This window comes from Chrysemys picta, chromosome 1 (genome assembly GCF_011386835.1).
Source record: "Chrysemys picta bellii isolate R12L10 chromosome 1, ASM1138683v2, whole genome shotgun sequence".
In the NCBI taxonomy this organism is placed as follows: domain Eukaryota; kingdom Metazoa; phylum Chordata; order Testudines; family Emydidae; genus Chrysemys; species Chrysemys picta.
In genome coordinates this window covers 142,287,080-142,298,169 of record NC_088791.1, presented here as the reverse complement: position 1 = coordinate 142,298,169, position 11,090 = coordinate 142,287,080, and the positions used below count along the sequence as shown (strand labels likewise).

Genomic DNA, 11,090 nt, shown 5'->3' with positions numbered 1-11,090 from the left:
CAGACGCCATACCACGGCAAGCATGGAGCCTGCTCAGTTCAGCTCACCGTCACCGCTGCTGTTGTGTCCTGGGTGCTGCTGTCAGCAGACCGTACAGTAGGACTGCTAGCCGTCGTCATCCACAGCTTCCGCTGCAACTCTGCTCTCCTGCTCTTGTAAATGAGCTCAGTCTCCATAGCAAATTTCTCCAAGTTGTCAGAAATCTTCGCGGTGCTAACCATCGTCATCCACCACTTCTGCTGCAACTCTGCTCTCCTGCTCACCTGCAGACGCCATACCACGGCAAGCATGGAGCCCACTCAGCTCACCGTCACCGCTGCTGTTGCGAACATTGTAAACACCTCACGCATTATCCTTGAGTATATGCAGAACCGGGCTAAGAGATGCCAGCACGAGGAGGATTTTGATGAGGACATGGACACAGACATTCCTGAAAGCACGGGCTGTGGCAACTGGGACATCATGGCAGCACTGGGGCTGTTTGATACAGTGGAACGCTGATTCTGGGCCAGGCAAACAAGCACAGACTGGTGGGACTGCATAGTGTTGCAAGTATGGGATGATTCACAGTGGCTGCGAAACTTTCACATGTGTAAGACCACTTTCATGGAACCCTGTGAAGCACACCCTGAAGCACAGGAATACAAAGATGAGAGCTGCCCTGACAGCTGAGAAGCGAGTGGTGATAGCCCTGTGGAAGCTTGCAATGCCTGACTGCTACTGGTCAGTCGGGAATCAATTTGGAGTGGGCAAGTCTACTGTGGGGGCTGCTGTGATCCAAGTAGCCAATGCAATCGTTGACGTTCTATTATCAAGGGTAGTAACTCTGGGAAATGTGCAGGTCATAGGGAACCCCATTGCAGCAAAGCCATCCACTAAGTGTGGTGGGGCGATAAATGGAACGCATATCCCCATCTTGGCACCGGACCACCTTGCCAACCAGTACATAAACCGCAAGGGGTACTTCTCAATGGTGCTGCAAGCACTGGTGGTTCACAAGGGATGTTTCACCAACATCAACGTGGGATGGCTGGGAAAGGTGCATGATGCTCGCATCTTTAGGAACTCCGGGCTGTTCGAGCAGCTGCAAGAAGGGACTTACATCTCAGACCAGAAAATTACTATTGGAGATGTTGAAATGCCAATAGTTATCCTTGGGGGACTCCGCCTACCCCTTGCTCCCATGGCTCATGAAGCCTTACACAGGCAGCCTGGACAGCTCAACTATAGGCTGAGCAAGTGCAGAATGGTGGTAGAATGTGCATTTGGATGTTCAAAAGCTCGCTGGCGCTGTTTGCTGGCTAGGTCAGACCTCAGCCCAACCAACATTCCCATTGTTATTGCTGCTTGCTGTGTGCTCCATAGTATCTGTGAGAGTAAGGGGGAGGACCTTTATGGTGGGGTGGGGGGTTGAGGCAAATCGCCTGGCATCCGGTTATAAGCAGCCAGACACCAGGGTGATTAGAAGAGCACAGCTAGGCGCGCTGCGCATCAGAGAGGCTTTGAAAACCAGTTTAATGACTGGCCAGGCTTTGGTGTGACAGTTGTGTGTGTTTCTCCTTGATGCAAACCTGCCCCCTTCGTTGATTTTGATTCCCTGTAAGCCAACCACTCTTCCCCCTTCGAAATAAAATAGCTATTGTTTTGAAACCATGCGTTCTTTCTTTAATAATTAAAAAAAAATTAGATAACAGACAAGGTAGTCTGGGTGGGGTGGTGGAGGAGGGACGGACAAGGCCACATTGTTTATTGTAGCCACACTACAAATCAAACTGCTTGGGCCATCCTCTGGAGTGGAGTGGCTGGGTGCCTGGAGCCTCCCCTTTTGCCCCTGTGTTCTTCGGTGTCTGGGTGAGGAGGCTATGGAACATGGGGAGGAGGGTAGGCGGTTATACAGTGGATGCAGGGGGGGGTCTGTGCTCTTGTTGGCTTTCCTGCAGCTCCAACACACGCTTCATCATGTCAGTTTGTCCCCCCAACAGATGCTTCAGCATGTCTGTTTGCTCCCCCATTAGCCTTAGCATCGCGTCCTGCCTCCGCTCTTCGCGCTCACTCAATTCTTTCCTGGCCTCTGCCATTGAATGCCTCCATGCATTGAGCTGTGCCCTATCAGTGCAGGAGGACTGCATCAGCTCGTAAAACATGTCACCGTGAGTGTGTTTTTTTCGCCTTCTAATCTGCGATAACCACAGAGACGGAGATGATAGGAGGAGCATAGAAACATTTGCACCTGGGGGGGGGGGGGGAGATAAAAAGGGTGAGTAAAATTGGGTTGGCTTCTTACGCCTTCATAACATGTGGGATGTTTTCAAACTGCAGCACCCCCCTTTCCCAGAGCAAACAGTGGGTTGGGTTTCACATTTAAAAGGAGGGGCTGCAGTATTTGGGTAGATGTGCAGCACACACCTACCCCCACCCCACCCCATGGCTATTCTCCAGGATGATCCCTTTTAGCCAAACGCAAACAGCCCAGCATGAACGGGATCCTTTTATTGTTCCCTTACAAAAATTCCCCTATTTCAACCAGGTGACCATGAACACTATTGCTTTTAAACCCTGTACTGCAGTTACAAATGCGCACTCACCAGAGATGCCTTCTCCGGCTTCAGGGTTGGGGATCCCACCTTGGGAGGGTATTGGCTCCATGGTGATGAAAAGTTCCTGGCTGCCGGGGAGAACAGATTCACCACTTGCCTGCTGCACATTCTCCTCCTCCTCATCCTCATCTGCAAAATCCTTCTCCATGTTCCATGAGACTCCCCCCCTGCCCCCTTGCAGGTGTCCACGGACGGTGGTGGGATAGTAGTAGCGTCCCCCCCAGAATGGCATGCAGCTGTTCATAGAAGCGGCATGTATGAGGCTCTGACCCAGAGCGACCATTTGCCTCCTTTGTCTTTTGGTAGGCTTGCCTGAGCTCCTTAACTTTCACGCGGGACTGCAGGGTATCCCTGGTGTAGCCTCTGTCCAACATGCCCTGTGAGATTTTGGCAAATATATTTGCATTTCTTCTTTTGGATCAGAGTTCTGCTTGCACAGATTCTACTCCCCATACAACAATCAGATCCAGTTTCTCCCTTTCAGTCCATGCTGGAGCTCGTTTGCGATTCTGGAACTGCATGGTCACCTGTGCTGCTGAGTGCTGCTGATCTCGCCATGCTGACCAAACAGGAAATGAAATTCAAAATTTCCTGGGGCTTTTCATGTGTACCTGGCTAGTGCATCGTAGTTCAAAGTGCTGTCCAGAGTGGTCACAATGGAGCACTCTGGGATAGCTCCCGGAGGTCAATACTGTCGATTTGCATCTGCACTACCCAAAATTCGACCGAGCAAGGTCGATTTTAGCACTACTCCCCTCAACGGGGAGGAGTACAGAAGTCGATTTTAAGAGCCCTTTAGGTCGATGGTACAGGGTTCGTTGTGTGGACGTGATCATTTTTAAATCGACCTAACGCAGTTAAATTTGACCTAACCCCGTAGTGTAGACCAGGCCTGAGAGTCCTTTCACCATTGTTTCTGTGAAGTCTCTGCCAGAGGAACTGATCTAGGTGATGGATCATAGAACATTAGGGTTGGAAGAGACCTCAGGAGGTCATCTAGTCCAACCCACTGCTCAAAGCAGGACCAACCCCAAATAAATCTTCCCAGCCAGGGCTTTGTCAATCCGGGCCTTAAAAACCTCTAAGGATGGAGATTCCACCACCTCCCTAGGTAACTCATTCCAGTGCTTCACCGTGCTCTTAGTGAAATAGTTTTTCCTAATATCCAACCTAGACCTCCCACATTGCAACTTGAGACCACTGCTCCTTGTTCTGTCATCTACTACCACTGAGAACTGCCTAGCTCCATTCTCTTTGGAACTCTCCCCCGCCCCGCAGTTAAAGGTTGCTGTCAAATCCCCCCTCACTCTTCTCTTCTGCAGACTCAATAAGCCCAGTTCCCTCAGCCTCTCCTCGTCAGTCATGTACCCCAGCCCCCTAATCATTTTCATTGCCCTCCACTGTACTCTCTCCAATTTGTCCACATCCTCTCTGTAGTGTGGGTCCCAAAACTGGACACACTATCCAGATATGTCCTCAGCAGTGCTGAATAGAGGGGAATAATCACTTCCCTCGATCGCTGCAATGCTCCTACTAATGCAGCTCAATAAGCCATTAGTCTTCTTGGCAACAAGGGCACACTGTTGACTCATATCCAGCTTTTCAGCCACTGTAATCCCCAGGTCCTTTTCTGCAGAACTGCCGCTTAACCAGTCAGTCCCCAGCCTCTAGCAGTGCATGGAATTCTTCCATCCTAAGTGCGGGACACTGCACTTGTCCTTGTTGAACCTCATCAGATTTCTTTTGGCTCAATCCTCCAATTTGTCTAGGTCACTCTGGACCCTATGCCTACCGTCCAGCGTATCTTCCTCTCCCCCCAGCTTAGTGTCATCTGCAAACTTGCTGAGGGTGCAATCTATCCCATCACCCAGATCATTAATGAAGATGTTGAACAAAACTGGCCCCAGGACAGTTCCCTGGGGTACTCCGCTTGATACCGGCTGCCAACTAGACGTTGAGCTGTTGCTCACTACCCGTTGAGCCCAACGATCTAGACAGCTTTCTATCCACCTTATAGTCCATTCATCCAATCCATACTTGCTGGCAATAATCCTGGTGAACCCAGGCTGGCTACCATCATAAACATACTTGGAGGGTTCTCATAATGAGAAACAATCTGCTACTTCAGAAACATGATTGATGGACTCCAGACTAGTTCGCTGAATCCATGGGGAGCAGTGCCATGTCAGCAGGGGACAAATACCCCATCTCCTCAGGCTGTGTTTGGGCCACTATCACTCTGTTTTAATGACCTGATGGGCATTATGGGGGTATGGCCACTCTGCCCCTGCAGCCATGTTCCCTGGGTCCATGGGATGGCCACTTACCCCCAGGGAAAGGTTCCCTTTGGAACAGTTTGCACTTTGCAGAGGGAGCTGTAGGTTTGTTCAGCAGAGCTGCTCTACACATTCCTCAGCCTTTCCAGAGCTAGCTCTATGGTTCCTGCCTGGACCAGGATGTTGTCCAAGTGCACTTGACGGTCAGCAGGTGGCGGATTCCCCAAGGCTGCTCCATTAATGATAATAATATCTTCATTAATGATCTAGAGGATGGTGTGGACTGCACCCTCAGCAAGTTTACAGAAGACACTAAACTGGGAGGAGTGATAGATACGCTGGAGGGTAGGGATAGGATACAGAGGGATCTAGACAAATTAGAGGATTGGGTCAAAAGAAATCTGATGAGGTTCAAGAAGGACAAGTGCAGAGTCCTGCACTTAGGATGGAAGGATCCCATGCACTGCGACAGACTAGGTACCGAATGGCTAGGCAGCAGTTCTGCAGAAAAGGACCTAGGGGTTACAGTGGAAAAGAAGCTGGATATAAGTCAACAGTGTGCCTTTGTTGCCAAGAAGGCTAACAGCATTTTGGGCTGTATAAGTAGGGGCATTGCCAGCAGATTGAGGGATGTGATCATTCCCCTCTATTCAACATTGGTGAGGCCTCATCTGGAGTACTGTGTCCAGTTTTGGGCCCCACACTACAAGAAGGATGTGGAAAAATTGGAAAGAGTCCAGCCAAGGGCAACAAAAATGATTAGGGGGCTGGAGCACATGAGTTATGAGGAGAGGCTGAGGGAACTGGGATTGTTTAGTCTGCAGAAGAGAAGAATGAGGGGGGATTTGATAGTTGCTTTCAACTACCTGAAAGGGGGTTCCAAAGAGGATGGAGATTCTGTTCTCAGTGGTAGCAGATGACAGAACAAGGAGTAATGGTCTCAAGTTGCAGTGGGGGAGGTTTAGGTTGGATATTAGGAAAAACTTTTTCACTAGGAGGGAGGTGAAGCACTGGAATGGGTTACCTAGGGAGGTGGTGGAATCTCCTTCCTTAGAGGTTTTTAAGGCCCGGATTGACAAAGCCCTGGCTGGGATGATTTAGTTGGGGATTGGTCCTGTTTTGAGCAGGGGGCTGAACTAGATGACCTCCTGAGGTCCCTTCCAACCTTGATATTCTATGATTAACTGCTCAAATGTAGCTGGTGCCATCTTATGAATCTTCCATTCAGCTTCCTCTCTGTTTGCCAGTGGTAGGTGATGTGGGACCTGTCAGCTAACCCCTGCCTCCTGTTTTGCATAGACCAGGGGTTCTGAAACTGGGGGTCATGACCCCTCAGGGGGCTGCAAGGATATTACAACGGGGGGTCACGAGCCGTCAGCCTCCACCCCCAAATCCTGCTTCGCCGCCAGCATTTATGATAGTGTTAAATATGAAAAAAAGTATTTTTAATTTATAAGGGGGGGGTCGCACTCGTAGGTTTGCTATGTGATCACCAGTACAAAAGTTTGAGAACCACTGCCATAGACACTGCTATAAATTCACTGTCTTGATCTCTCTGGTGGGGGCAGTAGAGAGATTCAGGGATGTAATAATAATACACTGACCTGGTTCAGGCTGCCTTCTCCCTGGGAAAAAACTGGCCATTTCAGGCTAATAGGACTCAGGGCCCCTTGCTGGAGCTGCCCATCAATACAATCAGGATTCAGGGCAGAGGCTGAACAAGTCTGCCTAGTCTGTCCAGGGCTCGAACCCCCTAGAGTGGCATCCCGCAGGGAACTGCATGGAAACCCCCTCCAGAGCCCTGGCAGCCCCCAGTTCCTCCCTTGGCTGGGCAGCTCCATGGTGCAGGCATTATGTGTGGGATCATCTACTTTGGACCCCACCAGGGCTGCCCCAACCCCGCATGGAGCTGCTGAACGAGGCTGGGCTGCTGAGTTTCTGCGACTGTGAGGGAGGCCGAGTTCACAATGGAGAGCTGCTGGAGTGACACATGCCACTGATCCAGCATGGAGACCCCTGGCCCTGCGGTGGGGACTAGGAGTGGTGAGAGGAGGCCGGGGCTGATGGGAGCTCGGGCAGATGATAGTCCCAAGAAGGGAAATCCCCCTATAACTCTGTGCAATGGGGGAGCTTCCATCTGTGCCCCTGAGGAAGGGGGGATCTGCGATATGCCATTGAGCCCCCCTTTGCCCAGCACAGAGGGAACCTGGCTGTTGACCCAGAGACACTGGGCACAAAATCCATTTCTGAATGAGCGTCTTAGATGAATGTGACAATCCCAGGGAGACTCTCACACTTTCTGTCCCCCTATAATGTGCTCAGCCCCAGGGATACCTCCAAATGAGCCACCCCGGCCCCTCAGGAAAATTCTGGCTATTCTTCTAATTACCTGTTTTGCTCTGATACTTAACCACGTCAGTTTGACGCAGTTCACCTGGCCCTTGGGAGAACACGCCCTCTAGCTCCACTTCAGCTGCTATAAAATTTCCTTTCAAGCTTGGGGCTCCTGCCTCCTGACAGATCTCCACCAACATGCCTGTCAGAACCCTAGAGGCCTCTGTTCCTCAATGTCCCACTTTCCCTCCCCTGTCTGCTCCTAAATGGACTAAACCTACCTGAACCACCTGGCCCTCAGTCCCCACAATTAGAGAGATCTCTACGGATCTCATTAGCTACTAAAGTGCTGGGATAGGGGGTCGGGGTGGCCATACCCCCAGGATGCCCACAAACTCATTAAACCAGTGTATTGAAGATTTGTAGCTTATACAGTGTTTTACTAGAAGTGACATTGAATGGGGGAAATGAGCGGAGGGAGAGAAACCACGTTCTTCCTGGATTGGGCTCTGCTGGAGGGAGTTAATGTCTCATGTTGGCAAGTTGCCATACGCTGTGGTTTCTGCACCTAAAATCTACACGTTCAGAAGCGTGATCACAACTTGAGGGGGAATATTTAGGGCTTTATTTTTAAATGCCTGAGGCAATATCTCTGGCTCTGTGTGTTTTATTCCACATGTGTTGTTTCATAGCTTCCCGTGTGTGTGAATCAAGATCACTGGACAAACATCCCCACAGATAGCCAAGGACTAGCCTTTGCATTTATTTATTTCATTTCAAATAAAATGCACCAAATGCCTGGTCTTGGGGGAAGACCCAGGAATTAGGAGAATATAAATTATTTAACAAATAATAATGCATTGAGACTCTTGTCACAGCAGACAGACCTTCACAGGCCCCACTAGCAGCATGTCAGGTAAACGTGTGAGTAAACAAGGGGCCTGATTCTGTCCTGGGGGTCAGCAAATCAGGATTTATCCCACCAGTGTGAGGAATAAGCACCCTGCCCCCAGACATCCAAATCCAGGAAAAGTAAGCGGGAGGATCTCAGATGTCACAAAGGGAGAGAGGTGGGTCCTTGATTTATCCAGGACTCAAACTACAGAAGGGTTTATAGAGAAACACCTTGAATCGCACCCTGCCATGGATAAGAAGCCAATGCAGACATCAAAGAACTGCTATGGTCTTATGACAGACAGCACTTGTGAGAGGGAAGATAAATGTAGGTCTGCAGTGTGCCCATGTACAGCACAGAAAGGTAACTCGTGAGAAGATCATAGAGCCGTGGACAACTGCGATGAGTCCATTTCACAGACATATTGTTGCAGTGATGTAGCTAAACACACATGAATGGATAAAGATGCTTCTTATTATGGATGCTGCCTGGGGATTTAGGAGTATTTGGGGACTCACTGGCCAGTGTGTAACCTTGTCGCTGGGCATAGGACAGCAGGACTTAAAGAAAAAAAGCATAGCTCATTGAATAAAAACAGGTAAAGCTCAGAGCTTACAGTGGGGAGCTGATTCCCCCTGTTGGTGTATGTGAGCTTGAAGTAAAGCAATGTAGAAAGAATAACGTTTGTAATTGTCCAAGGGAAAAGGGTACCAATGCTAGGGTTGAAAATCTGTCAGACCCTGGGCCTTATAAAGTCAGTGTACTCTTTAGAGGGGCAGGGGATCACACACACTGAGGACCAGTTTTAAGAAGTCTTTAATGGGATTGAAAAGTTGTCAGCAAACTATAAGATATAGTTGATTGAACCTAGTAGACCCACTATACAGGAATGCAGTCCTTAGGCAGGAATTTAAAGAGGAATTGGACATGATGTGCATGTGAACCTCATAAGAAAATATTCCCAGTCACAGACAGAATGTGGAATGAAATTGCCAAAGCCACAGGTGAGGATGAGACTTTGCAAAGAGTCATCCATATTATATGCACAGAATGGTCTGGGCACTATATACCCAGTCCATACTATCCATTTGAAGGAGAACTTTCTTTACTAGATGGAAATCTGTTCAAGGGCACCAGAATAATTGTTCCAAAAGCAGGGGTGAAAGTAACTTAAGGGACTTACTGGTAAGTAGGGTGGCCGGGGTCCTCAGCAAGCTGGGGGGGGGAGGGGGGGTGGCTCAACTGGAAGGGGCGGGGCCTTGGGCAAAAGGGGTGTGGCTGGGGCCAGACTCCTCTGGCCAGCCCTTCAGTGCTGCCCATCCCAGCAGCGATTTAAAGGGCCCTGGGCTCCCGGCTACCACCGCTGCTGGTGCTACCCCGGGGCTCTGGCAGTGATTTAAAAGAGGCCCAGGCCCTTTTGCCCGGCCCCAGGAAAGCTGCCCCTTTTGGCCCTCCTCATCAGCGGACCTGCCAGTATGGTTGGCTGTGTACCGGCTCTTACTGGTATGCCGTACCGGACTGTACCGGCTTACTTTCACCTCTGTCCAAAAGCATTACAGAAAGATATGTTAAATAGGATACACAAAGGACAGTTCAGAACAGGAAAATGTAAAAGGAGGGTTAGAGATGTTTTATATCAGCCTCAAATGAATGCAAACATAGAAAAAAACATTAAAACTGGTGAAACATGCCAGAAATACAGACCTAGTCAAGTAAAGGACCTCATGATGATTACTTAGGAGCCCGTATATTGTATGTTTAAGACTAACAGAAGTATTGAGAGCATAAGCTTTCGTGGGTAAGAACCTCACTTCTTCAGACGCAAGACATCTGAAGTCTTGCATCTGAAGAAGTGAGGTTCTTACCGACGAAAGCTTATGCTCCCAATACTTCTGTTAGTCTTAAAGGTGCCACAGGACCCTCTGTTGCTTTTTACAGATTCAGACTAACATGGCTACCCCTCTGATATATTGTATGTGGAGATCTAAACAATCATAACAGATTGTGGGAAAGCAGGAAAAAAAACAGAAACTGTTAGAGCAATTTGCCGATGAAAATAATTTAGTAATTCTGAATGCTGGAGTAACTTCCTGGTTAAATGTAGCCGATGGAAGTTTCTCCTGTCTAGACCTGGGAAGAAGATGTAGCTGGGAAATCTATAGAGTAGGGAATGGGAAGGGACCACTTCCCAACACTCATTATATGCCAAGGAAAGGATAATATTGAAGGCGATGATTGTGTCCCTACTTGAAATCTAAGAAAAGCTAATTGGGAACTCTTTAAGTGTTGAATATGTAAATGAGCAGTGTATAAGTAAGAATATTGAGGAGTTCAATAGAGATATCACAAAGGGAATTATAAAGGCAGCAAGCCTAGCTATACCTAGGGTACACACTTATCCTAAGGATAGAAAATGTGTACTGTGATGGAATAAGGAGAGTAAAATAGAAATTATGGAAAGGAATAAGGTATATTAGATAGCAAAAAGTACAATGAATAACGAGGACTTAATGAAGTATAAAAGAAGTAAGGTAGTTACACAAAGGACTATAAAAAGGCAAAAAGTGAAAGCTGGAGAAAATACTGTGGAAAAATTACAAAGATACCAATATATTGGAGGTGTATAGGCAAATTAGTAAACTGGAGTTTAAAAATGAGTTAAGAGAAGAATGGCGGGAAATATGGGCAGAAGAAACAAAGGGGAAAAGAGTCTGTGAAATATGCCCAAGAATCGAAAATGCTGATATACTCCAAGGCATGGAGAGAAAGAGTGAAGTGGCTATTTAGAATTTTAACTGGCAATTGTGGGTTGAATTCATTAGTTTTTTTCCAAAATACTTGCTGAATAATTCCTATGAACAGTTCTTGGTTTGTGAGCACTATATTGGGAGCATTCAATATATATTTGAGCTGTGTTGGTTAGTTTGAAATGTAGGATTAGTCCTCTGTGAGGTTGGGCACAGTGTCCACAGGGAAGGTAGGACTACT

General features: G+C 48.2%; 1 protein-coding gene across 1 annotated transcript in view; it reads left to right on the top strand.

The window, feature by feature from the left end:
• The first annotated feature begins 288 nt into the window (after positions 1 to 288).
• LOC101948899 (scavenger receptor cysteine-rich domain-containing protein SCART1-like) overlaps positions 289 to 11,090 on the top strand; it is an 88,572-nt gene continuing 77,770 nt past the window's right edge. The window contains exon 1 of the mRNA XM_042855029.2: positions 289 to 479. Coding sequence (XP_042710963.2) covers positions 289 to 479 — 191 coding nt within the window. The remainder of the gene's footprint in view (positions 480 to 11,090) is intronic.